The sequence below is a fragment of the Heloderma suspectum genome, chromosome 2 (assembly GCF_057233095.1).
Source record: "Heloderma suspectum isolate Gila_16-S chromosome 2, 16-S_ref, whole genome shotgun sequence".
NCBI classification, from domain to species: Eukaryota; Metazoa; Chordata; class Lepidosauria; order Squamata; family Helodermatidae; genus Heloderma; species Heloderma suspectum.
Genome location: NC_139459.1, coordinates 99,074,789 through 99,098,502, shown reverse-complemented (window position 1 = coordinate 99,098,502; position 23,714 = coordinate 99,074,789). Strand labels below are relative to the sequence as shown.

The following is a 23,714-nucleotide window of genomic DNA, read 5'->3' as shown; positions in this document are numbered from 1 at the left end:
AACAAGTTATGTGTTACATTCATACACTGACATACATTTCTTAGTGATACTTAGGTCTAGTCGTCTACTAATGAAAAGTTATATTTCCCATCATGATTTCCAGTTTTGTTTTACCTGTACTGTATTTGTTGGTCTTTGTAACTGGCCCATACAGAGATGCTCAGATGTGTAAATTGTACTACATGTAGATAGTGCTACAGACTGGGGCGAATATGAATTCATATCCATATTAAGAAGAGCACCCTCATAATCTTCTATGTGTCAGGATTGTTCAGCATGGGTACCACTGGCATGTGCACCAATGGACTGGCGCCCAATGCACAGTGTCAGGAGCGCTCTAGCGGCCTCTTGCAGTCCCCTCCAATAGCCAACTCAAGACACAGACGAAAAGGATTCTTTCTAAGGCTTTATTCCTTTTACAACTTAATGACTCTTTCAGATGCTAATCACCAACGACTAAGCAAGGAACTGCACCGGGGTAGTTAGCAGAGTAGCCTAAGCTCCAGGTAAGGCCGTTGGTCCCCGTTTGAAAGAGGAGGGCGGGAAGACTCTGAACTTATGGGCTATAGAGAGGTCCTCCCTCTTACCCTTGGGTCCTTGGGATGCGACCGTTGTTTTAGCACCAAGCAAGCAGAGCGCCTCCTCTCGGCGCCCTCCAACTGGTACCGCTCCCTGAGTCTGTGCCGAGTGTCAAGGCCCCATCCCCCCCTCTCTCGCTGCTAGGGTCACTATCTCTCCCAGGAATGCAGGCAGGAGGAATCTCTCCCTGCCGCTGTGCCTGTGAGAGATGAGTGAGCTCCTCTCCCACGAGTTGTTGCTCTTCCTCAGAATCAGAACTGCTCTGGGGAGCTATGGGCTCAGTTTCCACCCTGACACACAGAGACCAGTCAGCTTGCTACCAACGCATCACACAAAAACCAGAAATGAGCTATGGAGGCAGTGCCTCAGGGCCGTCTCCATGAGGTCATCAGCTACAGTTGATTAAAAGTCCCATGAGTGGCTCAGCTAACAGCAATAGGAGGAATCTGCCGTAAAGAAAACAAAGGGAACCATACTTGGTGATACAAATAGGAGTACTTACGACTGGCTCCTGCTCAAATTATTCTGCCTATTTTTCCTAGTCCAGGTCACACTATTGTTTAGATCCTGAAAGGAGAGGAAACAGACAATGTGATTATTGTTTTACGTACGGATTTTCTTAACTAAAAGCATATCCTGGTTTTGTGACCTCTCACACCCTCTTTTCATCAAACTAACAAACCAAGATGTCCACTATCTATCTATCTATCTATCTATATATATATATTTATTTATTTATTTATTTATTTATTTATTTAAGTAAAAGTTTAAGTCATGGTGACATCATCAGAACTATGACAGGGGCTCAGTCTCTCCAACCACCACCATCTCTGTGAGAGAGTAATCCTCTACCCAACCCACCCAAACCTCCTTATCTGGTTGTCATGGCAGCATCCGGTGTCTCCCTCCCCATACTTGCCCACCTGAAGTGGCTGCTACCATAGCAATGGCAGAGGCAGAAGCAGCAGCAACCCATGTGCCAAGGATTAAGGGTGCAAGGCCTGCAGTCCCTGCTGCAACTGCAGCCAGGAAACAGAAGAGAAGAAGGAAGGATGAAGTGGGGTTGGGAGGTTACTGAGTGACTGGAGGGGGCAAAGAGTTCTTCTCCAATTCAGATTACAACCCAAGAGAAGAACTCTGAGGGCTGTAAATCTCATGTCACATTGGAGGAGAGCATTATCAGTCACCAGTGTTCATATTCTGAATCAAAGAATCACTAACATCAGTGGCATCACTACCCATCGTATAATAGGCTGTATTTTGTTACTATAAAATCTCTGTTCACTTCATTCTGGCAATTTCATTTTCAACTTTTATAAATTCTGCCTGCCCCACCTTTCTTGATGCTATAAGCTCTGATGTCACAGTGGGGAATTGCAGGGGAGGGAGGATGTCACTGCTCCCTTGGCTGACATTGGCTTAGTTGCTCTGATATCACAGTGGGGCCTGGAAAGCCTAAGGAAAGGCAGATGACTGCTAAGGAGGCTCACCAAAACATAGAACTGGGATTCTGATACCCATCAGAAACTTTTGTTAAATTTAGCTGCGTCATCAGTGCTTGGATATTATGGATTTCTTTCTACATGGCGCCAAAAGGAAACAACAGTTTCCTGTCCCCAGTTTGCAATGATTGTTTCAGACGTTTCACTTAGGAGCACTACATAGATTGGTAATGTTTGACCATAACTGCAAGATTTCACTGGTTTGGTGCAGTATTTTATATCAAACTTTGGTGGAATCAGGAAAGGCAAGGGGATATCAGTTCGAAGGTCCCACCATCTCTACTCTCAACTGTCTTCTGATCAGCAGACTATAGTATTCAAATCAATGGCAAAACCGTAATTGGTTTGAATTGCCCTGGTTTTCAATTTAGTTTAGATAAATTACTTCAAATGATAATCTAAAGGTAAATGCATAGTGCAAACTACAAATAGCAGGTTTTTCCCCTCATCTGTACAATGAGTTTAATCCTCAAATTTGTTTAATCCACAAACTGCAAGCAATAATATCATCACCAAACAGCTGGAATTTGCTCAAATATATTAATATATTGAAGAACTAAGTTCTTCAATATAGTCAATCCCACTGACTTTATTTTCTTAATGGCCTAGAGAACTACCATATAAAATCTCAGTTTTTTTAAACTGTCCTCTTCATATATGCTCCCATTTCATGATTCAATGCCTCAATGTCTTTTTATTAATCTTTTCTGAAGGCTAAGTGGTTAATTAATTATTTCTTCTGCAGATTCTTCTGTGCCTGCTGCATAAAATGAAATTCCTCAAGAAAAGTATCTTTACTGTGCTCAGCTGTGAATTTAAACTAAAGGAGCACAGTACTCAATGGACTAGTATAGATTTACAGAGTGTATAGTGAGTGTAGTGTAACTCACTATACGTCCTCAAGCCTTACCTCCTGTGATTGTCTCAAATAGTCACAAATCTGTACTGTGTGTCTCAGTGTTTCTTGATTTTTCATGTTCTGATGCATACAACTGACATGATCCAAACCTAGCCAAGTAAACAAAAATAGCTAGAGTGCATATGAAATTAAAACAAAACTTTTGTTCCAAAAGTGAGTAAAAGAATCAGCATGAATAGCCTATTCTAGGCAAAGCTATCCTTATTCTGTGCCTCCTTGGAAAAGCTGCCCACCCAAGGGGCTGCTTGTCGTCTTGGGATGTGGTGCACTGCTTCTCGCCAGGCCAGGAAGTGGATGTGGGAAGGGAACAGAGAACACCCTTCTCCCTATTGCTTGCCACCACTAGAACTTTGCTGCCACTCATGACACCCCAGGAAGTGAAACTGAAGGGAATGAAAGAGGGAACTGGGGAATTAAAGGGTGAGGGTAAAGCAGCTGGGTAGGAGGTTGGAAAGGAGAAAGTTTAGAGACGTATGGGTGTGGGGGATTGGCCAAATTTAGATGTTGGGCCTAGAAACAAGCTGAACTATTTTCCAGTTTGGGGCACAGTTGCTCAGTTTATTTCTGAAGCACTCTGATGCATGCTGGGAAGGGGGCACATTGTCCATCCTACTTTTCTCTACAGAATCTGTGGATTTTTTCCTGATGCTCTGTGCAATCAAGCTGTCTGCAAGTTCTCAATATTACTATGTTCTCTGCAGCGACAGATCTGAAAAGTATCCTACTCTTTAGGTGTCATTGCTCGGGGGGTAGAAAGAAATCTACCACTGGAGTAGAAATAAATCAGTTTCCTATTCATGAGGCTAATTACTGTGCCACAAATGGAACTAAATATACTGGTGATCAAATCAAAAGAAATGCTCTACCAGCAGGCAGTGTGGGATGCCATGAAAACAGCAAGCACTCTTCGCTCTGCAGAAGAGCTGTTCCCAGCTTTCCTTATACTTGCTTGGAAGTTCATCTGTCATCTGAGTCTGCAAATATCACCATCCTGTCAGCCAAGGAGAACCAAGGCTCCACCCAGTCCTCCTCTCTCTCTCTCTCTCTCTCTCTCTCTCTCTCTCCCCGTTTTTGCTGTCAGGCTGGCATGCCAATGCTGTATTTGCTTGCTCTCCTAGCCGTGGACTCACAGCACGTGCAACTCTTCTCTAGAGTGCCTGTCTCTGCAATTTGTTTTCTTAAAGACACCCTTGTGGGAAGTATATGTATGGTTGTTCTTGGCTGCCACTGACATGTGCATCATTATTTTATGAAACAACAGGAGTTGCGTTGGCCATAAGAAAAAATCCATATAAGCTAGAAGGTGGAGGATCAATAAATGTCTGCTACTTTCTTCTTCCAAGGGGTCCTAGTTTAACTGAAACTATTAAAACACTTAGCGGAGCCCAATCTGAATTTCTGCATACCCTTTTCTTCCATATCATCTTAAAACTCTAGGGCTTTTCGGGTGTTCCCGAAGTGTGGTGATTGCACCTGCGAGGAGGGGGCACATGCTAGCTCTGCCCTCCTCTGTCATTGCTCTCATCGCCCTCTACATATTCCAGATTATCCCACCACCAGCAGCCTGTTGTTTTTTTGTAATTTTTGCCTGATCAAGAGATTGTACAATTTTCGTGATCTTTGAGCTGGCCTAATTATTACACTATTATTTTATAAAGGTGACGTACTGAGTTGACTGAAGCGAGACACTGTTAGCCAGCCGGTTCTGTGCTCCTGTTTGTCTCCCAAAGATATGCTCTCAAGTGGCTCTGAGCTAACGTGGGTGCTCTGGGGACAACTGTCTACTGTGATCACCTGCCAAGGGAAAAGAGAAAACAATCAGCCGAAGGCGACTAGCAGTTGAACGTAAGGCTGCTAGCATAAGCCTTTCAGCCACCTCAAAAGGAAGGCCCACTATCCCTTATAGAGCATTTCTACATGAGGCTTTTATTGAGCTCTCGGGATTGGTCATTCACACTGTTGTTTTTTGCGGGCCCTTTACATGACATTGCCAATGTCCAGGACCCCTCTCATCCCTTCTGGTGATTATAGTGGCTTGATTCTCTGCTGGGAAAACACGATACGGGACTTCAAAGCGCAATAACTTTCTGGTGAAAGAAATTCTGGAGTTGTACTGTATTGCTGCGCCATCCAGTGGCTGTATAATGAAACATATAGAACTTCCCCAGAAAGAAAGAAAAAATGGACAAAACCACCTGAAAAGGGGTCTTCCCCATTATGGTGAAATGTATTGTATTTCAGTTTAAATTATAATAATTATTTCTAAATTTGCATTGACACATATAAATCAGCATCTGCAATTTTTATGCAAATCTGTGTCCTTTTCTGCCCACCCTAAATTTATATGGAAATTAGTGAAGTAGAATGCAAGATTTTATGTTAAGTACCAAGCACAGCACTTGAATTACATGGAGTGGAGGGAGAGGAGGTTCAGTCCTTTTACCTTTGTGCCAGACCCTACAGTTATTGTTTTTATAGCCCTACAGAGGAGATAATGATTTGGCTAAAATTGGGGGAATCAGAGGATGGAACATGTAAATATCGTTAAGGGCCTCTACCTTTCCTCCCATAATTGCAGCACTGACTGGGTGGTCTCCAGATAAACAGTGATTCATCAGCCATGCCAGCAACATTGTTAAAAAAAAATCACCTTGAAATTGAGCTGAACTTTCATAGCTTTATCATTCTATATTTATTACATTTTAAAAACAAAAACAAAATGGCACCTACCGGCACCTGAAGAGTTTTCCGTTTCTTCCTCAAAGATTTCCTTTCTTTGTTTCCAAGTTTTGCCTTTGCCCATAATGACTGACATAACTCAGTAGATTTTGATAGCTCTGAGAGTAGAAGGGGGACGACAACATATTTTTGAAAATATGAAAAAACAGATTCATATTTCAAAGAACTGAAATGATTACCATCACAATTCTGTGCATATCTACTCAGACCTAAGTCCCATTGAGTTCAACTTACTCTGAGGTAAGTGGGTATAAGAGTACAACTTTACACATTACTAATCGTTTTCACATCCAGCCACTGTGCTGCCATGACTTCATCCGTTACAATGGAGTCAGTACTTGGAGATCATTGAGCATTAAAATATCTATAGTAATAAAACAGGATGCGTCTCTGTCTGTCTTTCTTTACCATAGCCATGAAACCTAGACACCTGAAACTTGGCACGTATACTCAGGGGACCTAAGGAGTGTGCACCTAGGGGTTATTTTGTTTTTAAAATGCATTAATCAATTTTAATTAATTTAAATGTCTCCATGTGTAACACCTTCAGCCACTAAGGCCGGACGTCCCTAACTATCACATAGCTTTTCAGTCCATACAGTATGAAGCCAGGGGAGATAAGTAGGTCATCACACAGAGAAGTGGAATGTAGCAGGCAGAGCCCGCTCTTGGGGCTGTACCTAGGGCTGCCAGCATGCCTGGCTTCACTCAGATGGGCTGGGTACAATGTGTCCAGCTCTGACAGCACTGTAAGTTTACTTGTAGACTTCGCTATATCAAACTAAGGGCTATTCCAACCCATGCAAAGCCAGGCCTCTTTACTAATGATCAATACAATATATTGATCATTATAATGTGTTTAGTATCTATGCATTCCACATTTGAACAAACTTTGATTTTTAAAAGTACACAGAGGAGTAAGTCTTTGATTTGATCATACAGTGATGAAAGTGAAACTAACACAAACAATTCAGTACACTTTTCCTTCTTCTATACTGCCTTCCTCATTAGTCTGCATGTTTGAAGACATCATGCTGTCGCTTCTGTTTATCCTTTCTCTAATGCATGTGAAATGTAACCCTATAGATATTTACTCAGAACTTAGTCTTACTGTGCTCAGTGGGGCTTATCACAAGTTCCGCATCTGGCCTGTGGAGCCTCCTTGGTTCTTCCAGGGGGTGGGGCTTGCCCATTCCTGCCCTAGATGGCCTAATTTGTAAGTCTACTTCTGTGTAATTTCTGAAATGAAACGCCCCCTTGAGTGTCAGTTTAACCTCAAATGTCAAGGTTGAGGGGTCCAACTGTACAGTTGGTGGGGGGCAACTATAATCAGTAAAAGGTAATTTTAAACAAATGAGGCTAAAAATTAATGGCACACTTCTTTATTTATTGAGGCTATATTGGCTCTGGCATGTTACTGTAACAGGAAAGGAAAAGACTACCTTTCCTTCAAATAATAAGTTGTAGTTTTTCAGTACTCTATTGTAAGCTCTTGTGCTTTATTCGTTTTTTTTTAAAGGCACCTATATTGAGGTTTTGATAATATGCTAATATATGTAAAAATAAATTCAATCAAATCCTTACTTGGTGGAACTAAAAAATTAATTAAATAGTAGAGAGCCCTTATTTGGCAGTAAACTCTAGGTCCTATACGCTTTACAAAAAAGTGAAATGGAAAGGAGGTAAATCTAGGATGGTCCAGCACAACCTACAGCTATAACCAGGGATATGAAAATCTGTAAAATTGTAGCTTATCAAGGTTCTCCAATTTCCACCTTGAAGCTCATCCCAACTCATGTCCATATCAGATTGCAAGCATTTTTTCCTTTTTCATTCACATAAGAATTTGAGCATATTTCATTGTGCATTTTTAAAAGTAAGCACTTTTCTCCCAGTGCATTTTTCAAAAGGACACACGTTTTCCATGTGTGCTTTTCAGATATACACATTATCGAACACACTTTTCTTTTGTTTACAAATCGCACCTCAAGCTCAGAAATATGTGGGCTTCAAATGCAGATTGCGTTCAAGTCTGAGTTCACGTTCAGGGGGTTCAAACGGGGTAAATTCTGGTCTAAAATGAACTGAAATTAATTCCTCATACGACACTAGCTATAACCCAAAAGTGACCGGGACCATGCCCCCTAAATAGCTGTGAAGGGCTTGAAGCTTCTTTGTGGCAAGTGCTTTCCAGCAGGGTAACATTAATTTATTTAAAACATTTATATCCTCCCTTTCATAAAAGTTCAAGACAACTAAAAAATAGGAAAGAAATACAAATATAATTTTAAAATGTTTAAGATGTCAGAACAGTAAAACACTAAAAATCGTTATTAAAAAGAAGAAAACACACAGCAGTAAAAGAATGGATGATAAAACCATAAGAACAGCAGTAAAACCAAATCTGACAGCATTCACTAAACAACATGTTAGTATTGCCTTTTATTTTGCAGGGTTTTCCCACTTTCTCTGCACGGTGGGAGCAGAAGCCACTTCCTTTGTAGAGAGTCCAGCTTTTCGTAAGCGGATTGATCCAGACTGACTTGCTGCGTTGGAACGGGAGATGAGACTGTGAGCTGTCACTGCTGTATCCTGATTGGTCAGAATCGTAGGAGAATGATTTAGATTCCTTTATCTGCACATGTCGAGGGCTACAATCGCAGTCTTTGTTATCTGTAGAATGGATGTACGGTAGCTGCCTCGACCAGCTGCTAAAAAAATCCTGTCCCTCATCTTCCAAAAAACCCCAATTCACATAACCTCCTCCGGTTTCCTCACTATGTTGATGAGAAGGTTGAGAGATCTCACTGGCAATGCTAGATGATTGAAAGGAGAAACAGCATTCAACTGGAGTCTCACTGTCCTTCTTGGCTGGTGAACATTGCAGTTCCTGACCTTGACTGAAAACTGGCTTGCTTTCTGCAGCATCAGCAGCACCGTGTACATTCAGTTGCGCAGTAGTGCTGCCGTGCTTGGTTTGGGTCTTAGGTTTCAGTCCATCTTCACTGAACTCATTCAGACTAGCTGAAAATGTTGAACTTAAGCCAGCATCTTCCGGGGCTCCTTGCTGACCAGAAGGAACTAGAAGAAATTGTCCATACCTAGGGGTTGATTTACTCTCTGAAGATGCTCCAGAGGTTGGAGTGTTATTATTTTCAATCTCCTGCTCCTGACATTTGCCTGCCAATTTGTTCTTGCTGGAGTCTATGGCACCAAGAATGTAATGATGATCTCTCACTGACCATTGGTTCCTTGCCAAGCTTTTCTGAAGGGAAGGTGGCATGCTGTAGTAATTGCACTTCTTATCACACACACTTTCCATACTGCTCCAGACCTTTGAACACATGACATTGCTCCAGCTATGGGGAAACTTCTGACAGGTTTGATGCTTCGCATCCACAAGAAGGGCTTCCTCAACTTGCAAAGTGTCCACAGCTGAGATGACTTTCAGCGTATCGACAGTTAAAACAGACAGGTCTTGTAAGTGTCCCAGCTGGCTGTCCAGGGCAAGCAGGGCATCTTTGATATAAAATACTTTATCGTGCACTTCCTTCAGCTGTGAAAACATCTCCTGAACTCTAAAGAAAAAGAATACACATATATTACAAAATCACCTTCATATGCATTCTTCACTACCTCAGTGAAACTTATTCATTTCATTTTCTAGCTGGTGAATGAAACTACTAATTAGATCAGAGGACAAAACGTTTAAGTGTCCCACAGGTGACTTAACTTTCTGAATTTTTCTAGCCAAGTTCTATTCACATGAGATCCTGTTGTAGTAAATTAGCTTTTGATACAGTACTCTTGAGCAGCTTTTAAAGACTACCAATCTATAAGCCAAAATCTCTGGCACTATAGTGGACTTCCTTATTTGTGGCCCAGGGAATGGCTTGAAGTAAAGCCTTCTCTAAATATACACAGGTTTGGGCCTGGCCAGTATTTGGTCTAGAGACTGCCTGAACATAACACGCACACTGCTCAGAGTTTCTTAAAGGGAAGGACAGGTGCAGATGTAACAAACCAATAAATAATCTGTAGAGTTAATATATACTGCTACTGAGTTCTACGGAATGCTACAGAGTGCAGGAGAGTAATATATTGTGCATTATACTTCCAACGAATTTGACCTCAAATAACTCTGAAAAAAGAATATATACATGAAAACTGGTGGTTATGTTTGAAATGAATGTGTAAAATGTGGGTTATTGCTCTTTTTTAATAGAAAATGTTCAATTCTGCAATAGAGTTGGTGCATGTATAAAACAAGGACTAATAAGTGGAAAAGGTTTTATTCATTGTAAGTCCTCCTTTGATTCTCTCCATGGTTTCTGTGCCAAAGACACATTTATTGTGGATTGTAGGTCTACCAAAGTAATGTCACTGCTCAAAACCCCTTTCAACAATGATCCACTTGGATTTTTATGAAATATCATAGAATTATAGAATAGTAGGGTTGGAAGGGGCCAACAAGGTCATCGAGTCCAACCCCCTGCTCAGTGCCGGAATCCAAGTCAAAGCATCCCTGACAGATGGCTGTCCAGCCTCGTCTTGAACACCTCCAGTGTGGGAGAGCCCACCACCTCCCTAGGTCATCGGTTCCATTGTCATATTGCTCTAACAGTCAGGACGTTTTTCCTGATGTTCAGCCGGAATCTGATTTCCTGTAACTTGAGCCCATTATTCCATGTCCTGCATTCTGGGATGATCGAGAAGAGATCCTAGCCTCCCGCTCTGTGACAACCTTTGAAGTACCTGAAGAGCACTATCCTATCTCCCTTCTTCTCCTCTCTTCTCTTCTCTTCTCTTCTCTTCTCTTCTCTTCTCTTCTCTTCTCAAGGCTTAACATGCCCAGTTCTTTCAGTCTCTCCTCACAGGGCTTTGTTTCCAGTCCCCTGATCATATTTATATATGTTTATATAAATATGCATGTTCCATAATTCAGCTGTATAAACCTTTGATTTGTCTGTCAGAGGCCTTCAGCATCCACCCCTGATATCTTAATTAAGTAATTTCAGGGAATCTTGCTAAAGCTTTGCCTAATTTTTTTCATGCTTTAGTACGCTTCTTAGTTGAAAATACTGGGACAATGCTCTGAATCAGTATTTGAAGTGGTGTCCTTCAACAGTTGAACAGATTGCTGCATCTGATGTATCAAGGGAGGTCAAAGATTTTGATGAGTTTTCTCCAGAATGGCCTGCCAGTCAACAAAAGCTTACATATAAACATACTTTCCTCAGTATATCAGCATAAAAATTCTGAACATATTTAATTCTGTATATTTAAACATTTAGGACTGTAGTCCTGAACTTCAGTTTATCTTTGTGTTACTTTGATGGATTGCAGTAAGCCTAATATTGTCATGGCAAGAGCTCTCCTACCTTTCCGTTGTCACACGGATCCTTTCACTGTCACTGGAATGCAGGCTTTCATTCTTCTCATGAAGGTACTTTTCCACACACTGCTCTTCAAAATCATGAAGTTTTTTTAACTCCTCATCGCTCATGTACAGCTCTGGATAATGACAATAAGGAGGAGATAAGGCCACTGACATAGATTGTTATGTCTCAGGGCCATAACCTCTTGCTCTCCTAAGGGAAGTTGAGATGGTGCCCACACTGCTTTGTTTTCTGCACCAGGCCAAGACTTTACTGTTCTTCCAGGCTTTTAAAGCCTTTTAGGGTGCAATCCTATGGGCTGCACCTTCGTGAAATGGAGGCTTCCATGTATCCAAAAGGCTTCCACATATCCAGCACCCTGCGGAGCTGCTGCCAGCAGGGCTGTGGGAGGACAGAGACAATTTTTGCCTCTCCATCCTCTGTGTTTGGTTTTTCTCTCCAGATGAGCATCTGAGCCTGTCTAAAGAGGGCACACTGGGAGGAGGGGGACTGGAGCTGGAGAGACCAAAGGATTCTTTGTATCCTGGCCTCTCCATTCCCCTCTCTGCCCACCAGAATGCCCCCTTTTCCTTCCCTCCAAGGAAGCATTTGCAACCTCAGGAAACAGCTGGCATAGTTCCTTCCACAGCAGCTGTGAGGGGGCAGGGAAGGGATCAGATACCAGAGTCCCCCTTCTGAGGTCACAGCAGAGTCGATGGCCTTAGAGGCAGGACTCTAAAGAATCCTATGGTCCCTGGGACACTCTCCTGGACCATAGGATTGCTCCCTTAAAGTATCCAATGGGGCTTTCGCACTTCTAAAAATAACCCCAGAAACAAGTGGAAATGCAAATGCATTAAAAAAAATTATGAAAACAGCTAATAAATGTTGAATTCAGATAGTGAATCCCGTATTAAAGAATCACATCTCTATTATGCAATGGGATTGACCCAATAATCCCATAGATCAGCCTTCCCTGACCTGATGCCCTCCAGATGCTTTGGACTACAACTCCCAGCATTCCTAACAATCAGCCATGCTAAACTAGGGCTGATGGGAGTTGAAGTCCGAAACAACTGGAGGGCACCAGGCTGGGGAATGCTGCCATAGATTGTAATCTATTTTGGCACTATATATGATCTCTTGAGGAATTAAACAGGTTGCTACAATGGAGTATTTGCTGTCAGTTTCCACTGGGTGGTGCTATCTTCTTATGTCTTCTCATAATTTGGTAATGTACCCAAACCAGAAAATGTGTTAAGGAGTAATGCACCTGTACTGAAATAGGAACAGCTGGTGGTAGGGGTGTAGGGGAGAAGCTTCGTCACATTGCTTCACACAGAAATCATGTTGAGTCACTCACTGCTCTAAGGAAATGGAACAGACCTTACTTCTGTGACTGATATAAGCATAAAGATGGCAAGCCATGAGATCATGTTTTTGGATTCAGTGACTTTATGTATGGTTTGGTCCTACTATAAGCAACCCTGCTTACTCAGTTCAACATGCCCCTCCTCGTGATCCAGTTCATTTAGCAGTCGGCGATGACACAGGCAGTTTATGAGGATGCCAATGTGGCTCAGTATGATGAAAGGGGGTGGCAGCCATGGCTTTTCATGATACGTCATGATGTAGCGGTAACGGTTGTATTTCCAGAGCTTGTTCGATATGGATTTCATATCAAAATAAACATTACTGTAAGTTCAGGGGAAAAAGAGGGGTGGGGGGAGAGATTCATATGACATCTTCCTAAATAACCTTAAAAAGATACCTGCCTCACAGTGTAGTATATTATTCCAATTAAGGTAACCAAGCAAAGGTAAATGTATTAACAAAACCCAACTGAGAAAGTGATGTAAAAAAGAGACAAGAAAGCACACACAGATTGAGATTTACAAAGCTTGCTATTGGAACTGAACATAAATTTCTCACTAAACACCACTAGTGATTATATTCATAATCAATCGTATGAGGCTAGTAAGACTGGGAGTAAAGATCCTATGACTGACATATGGCGGAAAGCCAACACACAAAATACAGGTTTCTTTAATGCTCCATTTTATGTCGTAGATCTTACAAAGCCATTCAGCTAACAATATGAGTAATAGCTGTTAAACAGTAGCTTTCCCTTTGATCCTTGACAGCGAAAAACAATTCCTAAAGTTATGTCCAAGGTAATTCAATAAACATAAGCAAGAATCTGTTGAGAGTATTCAACAGTCTAAGTCACTTGTAAGATAGAGAAAGATGTAGAGATGGCAGAGAATTCCGCCACGGATCTCGGGGAGGCCGAATGCCAGTGCATTCGGCCCCCTGAAATCTGTGGTGGAACGGCCTGCCCCCCCCGCCCCCCCCGTGGATCCCCCCAGGATGAGACTTACCTGGGGTGGATCTTCCAGGCGGCGGCAGCAGCGGCTGGTCTTCTGACCGGCCGCCGCCATTTGCAGGTTTGGGGTGGTTTTTTTTACACCCACATGATAGGCTATGCAAGTTTTTACATAGCCTAAAACGTCTGGGTAAAAAAAAAAAAAAAAGGTGTATGCAAATGGCGGCGGCAATGGCCGCCGCCATTTGCGTACGCCTTTTTTTTTTTTTTTTAAAGTAAAAGTAAAAACTTATGTAGCCTAAAACAATTGGGTAAAAAAAAGGCGTACACAAATGGCGGCGGCTATGTCCGCCGCCATTTGCGTTCCTTATTTTGGGCCATCTTAGTCTACGTAAATAATTACGTAGACTAAGACAGCAAAAATAAGGGGAACGCAAATAGCGTCCACTACGCTATTTGCGTTCCCCTTATTTTTGTTGTCTTAGTCTACGTAAATATTTACGTAGATTAAGACATCAAAAATAAGGAACGGAAATGGCGGCGGCCGTAGCCGCCATCATTTGCGTATGCAGTTGTTTTTGTTTTTTTTTCCCCAGAGCCCTCCGTGGCCGGAAATCCGGCTGCAGATGGCTCTGGCCTGGCTGGACCTGGCCAGCTGCTCTGCGGAGCCGCCGTGGAGCACAGCCGGCCAAGGAGGATTCCGGGGGGGGAGGAACAGAGTGCCTCCCCCCCCGTCCAGGATTCTGGGGGGAGGGACAGAGCGCCTCCCCCCCCACCATCAGCATAATCCGTGAACAGGTAAGTGATTTTTGAACATCCCTAGAAAGATGGTATCTACCAATAGGCCACAAACATGTCTTTGGATGGATTCTGCTAATTTCTTCTGTCTTAGGTCTTGGGCATCAGGAGTCAATCTACACTAGTACTATAATCCCAGTACTGTAACATCTGGATTACGCATGGGGAATACAATGCACTCTCCAACCCATTGTCCTGACACTGTTTCTCCCTCAATATTCCACTCTTTCCCAAACTACTTTTATGATGACTTCTTTGGTGCTTCAATCATACGTGTTTCAGTCTAATGGTATTATAACTCTTACCGATGGGAGTGGCTTTAAAGCTCTACAACCTGTTCTGCAACATTATTCCCCACCTTCTTACCCCTCCATTGTCTCTCTCCTCCGCCTCTCCTGCTCTTTCCTCACACTGATTATTCATGCAGGATAAGGTTATCAATGGCTGCTAGTCCTGATGGCTATATGCTACCTCCAGTATCAGAGGCAGTATGCCTATGTACACCAGTTGCTGGGGAACATGGGCAAGAGGGTGCTGTTCTACTCATGTCCTGCTTGTGGGTTTCCCTTGGGCAACTGGTTGGCCACTGTGTGAACAGAATGCTGGACTAGATGGACCCTTGGTCTGATCAAGCATGGATCTTCTTATGTTCTTATGATGTGATTTACAGGCAGGAAATTCATGTGTGTCCTGCCTGCCCCCCAGCTATTCTTTTATTACAAAGCTACGCAGCTGTGCAATTTATTTTTAAATATCTGTTTTTGCGTGGCATCGAAGGTCCGCATGCAATTAGCTGACTCAAAACAACAATCCCAAACTGAAACAGCAGCATGTCCTCCCATTTCTCCTGCAATTGCAGCACTATGTACCATGCTTGTGCTAAAAATGCAAACAACCTTTGGGACCTTTCAAACTCCTCCTATTCCTCCCTCAATTACAACACTATGCATTGGTGTGTGGCACTTGATCGTGTTATAAACATGGCAAATACTGCATTATATACTGCTTTAATGAGCTTCCGCCGTGCATTAAAAACGTGGTTGTTCAGGCAGGCATTTGGGGTGGGTTAGGGTATTTTAGAAAATGTTTTTATTGTAGAATTTTATTGTTTTAAACTGTTTTATTATATACTTTGTACATTGCCCAGAGTGGCTGGGTGACCAGCCAGATGGGCGATTAATACATTTAATAAATAAATAAATAAATAAATTGATGGGTGCCCCCAGTGTAGCAATTGTATTTCCAAAGAAATACCTGGCCAGAAATACCTCATGAACAAAAGGGACTCTAGTGCAGATCCTGCCCTGTATATTATAATCCCAGAAAGTTCACTTTTATCTATTTCCTATTTCTGTAATGCCCCTGGGCTGGGTCCCTTTAATATAATTCATCTTACTTGAAGAAAGCAATCAGCGAACTTACTTGAAGAAAGCAATCAGCAGATTGACCATGATGATGTATTGTACAAAGAGGTAGACAGCTTGAAGGAATGGTGTGAGGAAGGAACCTGGTGGACATTCCGGATCTAATTCACAAGCTGTAGATTTAGAAAAGGACAGACTTCATATATAAAAATGGCATAGAAATGGTAAGCTAGTTAATCATACATCCTCCAGAGCTTTGGCCAGGATAAAAACCAAGTGTGAAGCTTTGTGGACTTTAATGCTAAAGAATGAATAATTAACAGCAATAAAATGCAGCATCTCCCATCATTTTAAAGGTGTTCTTTTATTCTGCTCTACACTCCACAATGAAGGAGAATTTTTCTATTTACAGGTTTAGATTTAAAGACATCTAATAAAATATCAGAGTTCTCTTTAGAACCCATATCATATTGACGTCTATTTCAGTTTATACTAAAAACAAGAAACTACCGACCTACATCTTCATTAGAGAATCCCATGTGTTATAGCTCAGGCCGTAGTGCAGGCTAAGACACCTATCCTCAAATGCTCTATATACCAAGGCCCACTAACATCCACCCAGATATCTCAGTATTAAACATTTATATAACATTTCCACTATGCAGATGATCTTTTGATCATGATCTCATTCATCCTCATTACAATCTTATGACGTCAGTTAATATTAATTTCCGTTTAACAGATAAGGATCTATAATTCCAATGAATTAATATTAACATTATTTCCATTTTATAAATATGGAATTTTATAGGATCCTAATCCTATACATGTTTACTCAGACATAAGTCTTATTGTGTTCAGCAGGCTTACAGCCATGTAAGTGATGCATAGGATTGCAGGCTGAGATGGAAACATAATAATTTGCCCAAGGCCACTCTACAAGTCCATGGATGATGGAGGACTTGAACCTTGGGGTGCTTCCAGATAGAGGAATTCCATCTTTTCTTCCTTAACAGTTTTTCCATGGTAAGAAAAAGGATGGAAGCAGTGGTGGGAAAACATGGGAGAAATGCAAATTGAATATGGGAACATCTGGACCCGGCCACAAAATGCTGTGAATGAGGCAGGGTGACTGCAGTTAAAAGCCTTGTCTGGATGGAAGCATCCTTGGTTTCCTGAATCAAAAATCCATCTGCAAATGAGTAATCACTAAACAAAGATCCAGATATGGAACACTCTCACAGCCATCGTGTAAAGTGGGGTGGGGAACATGTGGCCCTTCAGATGTTTGGGCCTACAACTGGCATCAGCCCTATCTAGCATAACCTATGGTGAGGGATGATGGGAACTGCAGTCCAACAACATCTGGAGGGCCACATGTTCCCCACCACTGATGGAAAGCCTTTTGGTCTGGAAAGCTGTCTCAGCTTTCCACTCTATTGTGAAATGAAGTTTCTTCACTATCATCATATTAGATGTTTCATCATGGACATCTACATCATATCTTCAACATTTTAAAGAGTCTTATAAAAACTTTAGCATCAAAATGTTAGCTGGAAAACATAAACTTGCAAATGGCAGCTGGTTGCCTACCCAGCCACTTGTTCATCCCTGTCCTCCCAAACCACTCACTCAAGGCTGGTCTGCCAGAGGCCTGTGCTTATTCTTTCTCCGGCCCTCAAAGGGCCTGGTGAAAGTGCATGACAGCCGTGCACTAGGCAGCTGGGCTTTGCTCGACCTTCCTCTGGGCAACAGTCATTGCTTCCAGACAGAGGTCTCCTACCGCTAATAATAAAATGTTGTTTGCAGCTATTCTGTCTTTCCCCCCTTAATAGCTTTTTGTTTGTTTGTGTAAAGAAAAAAAGATGGAAGAAGCGGTGGGGAAAAACGGGAGTGCTATCAACTGAAGATGATGTTGTGTGGACCCTTGTAAAATGCTGTGACTGAGGCCATGCAATTGCACAATGAAAGCCTCATCTGAAAGCACCTATTGTCATCCATGCTGTCTCTGCTTCGCACCCTGGCTTGAATGCTCCAAGACAGTCATAGAGCAGTGATATCACCACAGTGCTCCGGCGTTGGCAGAAGGAGGGGGATGATTGGGCACTCCTCTGATTAGCCAGGAGTGATTGCTGCTCATGCCAAGGAAGCTGAATAGTGTCAAATTATATCTCTGATTTTCATCTCAGGTTGCAGAGAACAGCTGAGAGAATCCCATACCATGTCTTACCATTACTAGCCCATAAAATGTGAGTGGCTGTCTTAAGAGATATGTTATATAATTATTTCCAGAGGATTAGCTGTGTCAGTCTATTGCAGCACAAACAACGAAGAGTCACGTGGCACCTTAAAGACTAACACATTGATGCTAGTGTCCACAAAAGCTTCTGCCAGAATAAATGTGCTAGTCTTTAAGGTGTCACAAGACTCTTTGTTGGTTTTGCTGTATAATTATGTACATATATGTTGCATGCATGCAGCATTTCAGAGAAACCTACCATCAATTTCTCCAGCATATACTTCCCCAAACATCATCCAATACGGCTGGAATACAATATCTCGTGCAAGAGTCCATGATGGCTGCTCATGCGGAGAAAGTATTGCTTTTCGAGAAACTCCAAAACTTAACAATACTATAGCCATCATAATTACAATATAGAACATGTTTGCTGTCTGCATGAAAAAAGAAAATTAAGCACAGTGGTCAGAGTGATACGACTTTGACGGCAAAAAGGGAAAACATGGTTTCCTTTGCATAGGGAACAACTGTCTCTTTTGATCTGGATAAACTTGGCTGGGCAACTTACTAAGAAAGAATGTGACAGCATCTAAAAGATATTTTCATACTAATTTATTCAGAATTAGCTTTTCTACACAAGACTATTAACTGGCTGTTAATCCACTGTACCTACTTCATGTTTCATTGCAGAACTGAGATCCAAGCAATTTCCTTTCCTGCTTTTCTGCTACATAAACTCTAGGTGGAATTGTGGTATAGCAGAATAGTGCAAATACACAAGAGGAAATCATGATTTCTTTCACTTTCACAATTAAATCCCACATTTTCCCTGCTCTAAAAAAAACCCAACTTTTCTAAAGAACCCATAAACAAACATGAGTAGGGAATGACAAGCAGACCACCAATGCCTCATGTAGAAAATTATGTCTGCAGTCCTGTACTTACTTATACACAAGCACCTAAGCAGAAGAACTGTGCCCAAAATGTGCTGTTCATGCACCATGAGCCTTTGATATGGGCACAAAAACACACACACGTAAAAACAATAGCATAAGACTAGTACACCTGGTTTAGTCTATGCAAAGCCACCTTTAAGCACATAACAGTCTTCCATTCCAGAGGAAGGAAATAACTTCAAATTAATTCACATATATAAGGAAGCATTGTTTTTCTTCCTCCTACACTTCCAACCAGGACAGATGGGGCAAAAACTTTACGCTCCCCTGACTACTGGAATGAGAGTATAGATTCTCCTCTTTCCTAAAGAGGTTGGGGGGCAGGGGAGGGACAGCTTAGTCATTGTTATCAGAGTCTATCCCAACTCCTTTCCAAGAAGCACCCAGGGCTAGGCCAATATTAAATTAAAAAATAATCTCCAAGTAGTAATATTTTTGAGGGAGCCTTTAGAGTGTTGTGGTCCCCTTCCCTTCCCACAACCTTTGCCTCACAGGTTTATGACCCTGGCTTGTAAAGCAACAAGCCAGGATCCCCAGTTCGGAAGATAGACTAAACAAATCATTCTTAGCCTGTTGCAAAGTGGAGCAAACAGCCTGCATGCTGTTCATGATAAGGCGGGATTCTCTAGAATTGTGGCTTGTCATTCCATGTGATACAGCTAGTGTCACATAGTGCGTACTTGTACAAAACAATTTCACCAGTTTGAGTCTGGTTGGCATTCCTTGAGCATTCATACATTCCATACTTACATTATGGAATTCACACTACCAGAAGATGCAATAGCCATTAGGCTTAGATGGTTATTTGTATTTTTAAAAAATAAAGGCTAGGTCTATCAATGGTAATAGCCATAAGAAAGAAAGAACCCTCTGTGTTCTGAGTTAGTATTCCTCTGATTCTGAAGACAAACAACAGGGCATTTGAACTTCCAGAGGCATCTGGATGGACATTATTGGAAACAGAACGATGGAGCAGGTGGGCTTGGTCTGATCTGACAACACAGTTCTTATGGTCTTATGTAACAGCAGTAACAAATAAGGGTTGTCACCTTTTTTCTGGCATGGCTCCTTGTACATGACAGACAAATTTGAATAGGTGAAGATTCAAACTTGACTTGTTAAAATCCTGCCACTCGCATAGCTGTTACAGGGCATTTCTACACCAGCCTAAAATCCTGCATTTAAAACGGGCCTTTCTGCTTCCATTTTAAATGCGGGATCGCCACTTTACATGCGCTTCCTTCCTTCCTTCCCTCCCCCACCCCTTCTCCCCATATCTGAGTCTTCTATTATCTCTCATTGATCTTGCTCCTTTTCTTGTCGCTCTAACTCTTTACGTGGAGGAAACTGAAGTAGAACACAATGAGGTAATTTGATAGCTCATTATATGCAATCTATTTAAAAACGGAACAAAGGGCATTTCGTGCAGGGGAGTCACGGCAGAGTCACGGCGTCAAGTAAAGAGCCTTCAAACATCTGTGAAGGAGCAATCTCAAGGATAAAAGCTCTGTGTGATGAAGCCCAAAGCCTCACCAGAAGAAAAAATGGCATAATCAGTGGGGAAAGTACTCTGTAGAGAGACACTTACCATTTTCCCAATCATAGTCAGATATGGACCTGCATGTTGATTCACAGCAAAGAAATCAAGCAGCCTAGTGTACCAGAAAATTATATCCAGACAGTAAATTAGCCTTCCTGCTGTGTGTAGTGGAGGTCTAGCCCAGCGCAAGCCAAAGCCAGTCATGAATAAGATGATGGCAACAGAATCTGTAAAATTCCAGTACTCATAAATCCATACTTTCACCTTTTGGCTGAACTTCCCTGGTTCTGAAATAAATACCTAAAAAAAGATGGAAAGTCACCTGAATTCACATGAACAATGTAAACAACATTATGTATTTCATGGAGAGATATGAACAACGGGAGGGGAAAATGGGGAAGACACATTTTTCCCCATTTTTCCCCCTGGCCCATCACAGTGTAAGTGCCCAACATCTCAACTGCTCTCACACACATTTAACAAACAAAAAAAGCCATGTGCATCATTTCCCCATACAAGCTAGATCATGGTGAAGGTATTACCAGAGTTCTCTTCTGTAGTCTTTTCCATAATTCACTACAAAATCTCATTGAGTACAGTTTCTAGAAGGCAGAAGAAGCTAGTAGAGAGCATTGTCCTGGAAAAGTATATGTTATATTCTTGTAATCTTTATGAAGCGAATAACGGGTTCAAAACATTAGTACCCATAGTCTCACTGGGTCACCTCTAGAAAGTTGCCTTCTCTCACCATCAGTTTCCCACCCATTAAACAGCAATTGTAATGGTTTTCATGATAGGGATGAATCAGATAGAAATGGTGAAGAGTTTTACATACTAAATGTGCTCCTGAATAAGAATATTGTCGTGGGTGAACAGTTTCAGGAGAGGCTAACATCAAAGGCAGTATGTTTCATTTATTATTTGACTACCTTTTCCTTTTCTTTGTAGTGTCTCAGACCATGAAATGTTGCCTTTTCAATTAGACACAACGTGATGGAAATGGCACATTTTGATAAGATTTCTTCGTCAGGGTAACCTGACCTGCTCTATTTTTTCTAATACCCGGAAATCCCATTGTAAATGGATTGTCTGCTGGGGTTCCTGTTTATGTTTAACTTTCTAGTGTGATCCTATCCCTCCAAACAGCAGGGGACAATCACACCTCATTCACTGCTCAGCCATTGTCAAGAAGTGTGGGTTCCGTCTGCTGGTGCTTCCTGACAAGACTTTTTTGGTGCATTCACCGTGCCTCATTCACGGAATTTTACAGGGGGTCCATCCGTAACCCTCCTGTGTTTCCCACCACTTCTTCTGTCTTTTTTTACCAGAAGAAAAACTGCAACGGGTAGGATCCTAGGGGGACCTACTGCTGGTGGCGAGCACCACCAGTTCCCAGTATGCACACGGTCAGCCCCGGTGACAGCAGTGCATGCATGGCCCCTACCACCAGCAGCGGCAAGGTAGCACTTCCGAGGACAAGCCCTCAAATGACTGGAAACACAAGTTTCCAGAAGGGACAAATCGCACCTTCCAGAAACTTGAGTTTCCAGTCACTTGGGGGCTTGCCCCCAGAAGTGCTACATCACCACTGCCATTGGTAGAGGCTGCATATGGACTGGGAATTGGCGGGGTGTGTGACTCCTACCCAATCTGCTAAGGAGGGAAAAGACAGGATAGCTGCACAATGCCTTTTGGTTGGTAGTGCTAGGAGCCTTCCATCTGGAAGCATCCTTCTGTTTTTGGAACCCTTGCCCTCATTCCCTAATTATCAGGGGTGCCTCTGAGCATAGGCAGTGGCAGAGTAGCTCAGATTGCGAAGAGGAACAGCAGAACATGCGGGAGGAACTTTCCCAGACTCTTCCAGACAGGGAGAGACAGACTCCTCAGGTTTCAATAGTCCAACTGGTTGGAGAGGGCCTCTCTTCACACACCCCTGTGAGAGATAGCGAACAGGGAGAGGTGGGGCTTGGACAGCCTGAATTCTTAGATGCCAGGCACAGACGCAGAGCCAAGAGAGAGAGGCAGGGGCAGAGCTTAGGCGATCTGCCCGATTGGCCCGGTGGGAACAGCTACACGTAGAGACCTCACAAGATAGAGTGCAATTCCCACCAACCCTTAAGTTAGGAAAGCGTGTCCACCTTTTCTCAAATGGTGGGCAACTTTCAACCTTCGTAGCTTCCCTTTGTACTCCCTGAAGGCATTTCCTTTGTAGACTGTGAGTTACTGACAATTTGCATCTGTATTACCCACTGAAGTAAAAGGATTAAAGAGCCATGGACAGAAACCTCTTGTCTGTGTTTTGATTTGGCTATTTGAAGTTCAGTGGGAGCAAAAAGGGAACCCTGACAGCAATACTGTTACTGGGCAGAAGCTCCACTATGGTAGAGATGGCATCATTCATGTCTTACCCTTTCCTGATTAACATTTTACAAGCCCTTCCTTTTACAGTCTCTTGGAGGACCTATATCAGCTATTAATTAGTTCACATCACCAGAAAAGTGGATGCACTGGTTTCCCAGAGCTTTTCTACATGAGGCTGTTCCAAATCCGCTGTTAATCCACTGCATCTACTTTTGGTTTTGTCGCAGAACTGAGATACAAGCACTACACGAGGAGCATTTCCTTTCCTGCTTTTCTGCTACATGACCTCTACGTGGCACTGTGGTATAGCAGTAAAGTGCAAATACACAAGAGGAAATTGCATTTTCTTTAACTTTCACAATTAAATACCGCATTTTCCCTGCACTAAAAAAAACTTGCTGAAAGTGCTGGTTAGACACAGAAGCAAAACTGGAGGGTCACAATGTCATATAAAGAACACATAAACAACCATGAGTAGGGAATGATGAGCACATGATAAGTGCCTTGTGTAGAAAAGTCCCCATTCAAAGTGCTGGCACTGACTTTTAAAACCCTAAATTGCTTAGGACCAATCTACCTGAAGGAACACCTTTTCCCATATTTGCTAAGATCATCTTCAGAGGCTATTCTCTAGGTGTTGCTGCCCATAATGGTGCAATGGTGGCTACCAGGGAATGAGCATCTTCTCTAGTGTGCCCCCCTCCCTGCCGGTTGGGGAATGCCCTTCCCAGTGAGATCTGCCTAGTGTCTTCGCTATATACATTTAGACACCAGGATAAGACTTTCCTCTTCCAGCAGGCATTTTATTTCTAATCCAGTGCTCTGATTATTAAGTTTGCTGCTGGCTCTTTAATATTAGGGATGTACGAAAGTCACTTACCTTTTCGAAGGGTGACATTCGCGGTGGGGGGGAGGTGCTCTGTCCCTCCCCCTGAAATTCTCTCCAGGCGGCTCCGCAGAGCCGCCGGCCAGGGCCACCCGCAGCTGGACATCCGGCTGCTGGGCAGCCTGCA

The 23,714-nt window shown here is 42.5% G+C and overlaps 1 protein-coding gene across 1 annotated transcript in view; it reads right to left on the bottom strand.

Annotated features, from left to right (window-relative positions):
* Positions 1 to 23,714, bottom strand: part of TRPM6 (transient receptor potential cation channel subfamily M member 6) — a 119,789-nt gene that overhangs the window by 36,752 nt on the left and 59,323 nt on the right. The window contains exons 21-30 of the mRNA XM_084829662.1: positions 20,389 to 20,640; positions 18,104 to 18,278; positions 15,664 to 15,778; positions 12,613 to 12,812; positions 11,121 to 11,253; positions 8,179 to 9,317; positions 5,731 to 5,837; positions 4,668 to 4,794; positions 2,992 to 3,089; positions 1,082 to 1,146 (exon numbers count right to left, since the gene is read on the bottom strand). Of these exons, the coding sequence (XP_084685788.1) occupies positions 1,082 to 1,146; positions 2,992 to 3,089; positions 4,668 to 4,794; positions 5,731 to 5,837; positions 8,179 to 9,317; positions 11,121 to 11,253; positions 12,613 to 12,812; positions 15,664 to 15,778; positions 18,104 to 18,278; positions 20,389 to 20,640 (2,411 nt within the window). The remainder of the gene's footprint in view (positions 1 to 1,081; positions 1,147 to 2,991; positions 3,090 to 4,667; positions 4,795 to 5,730; positions 5,838 to 8,178; positions 9,318 to 11,120; positions 11,254 to 12,612; positions 12,813 to 15,663; positions 15,779 to 18,103; positions 18,279 to 20,388; positions 20,641 to 23,714) is intronic.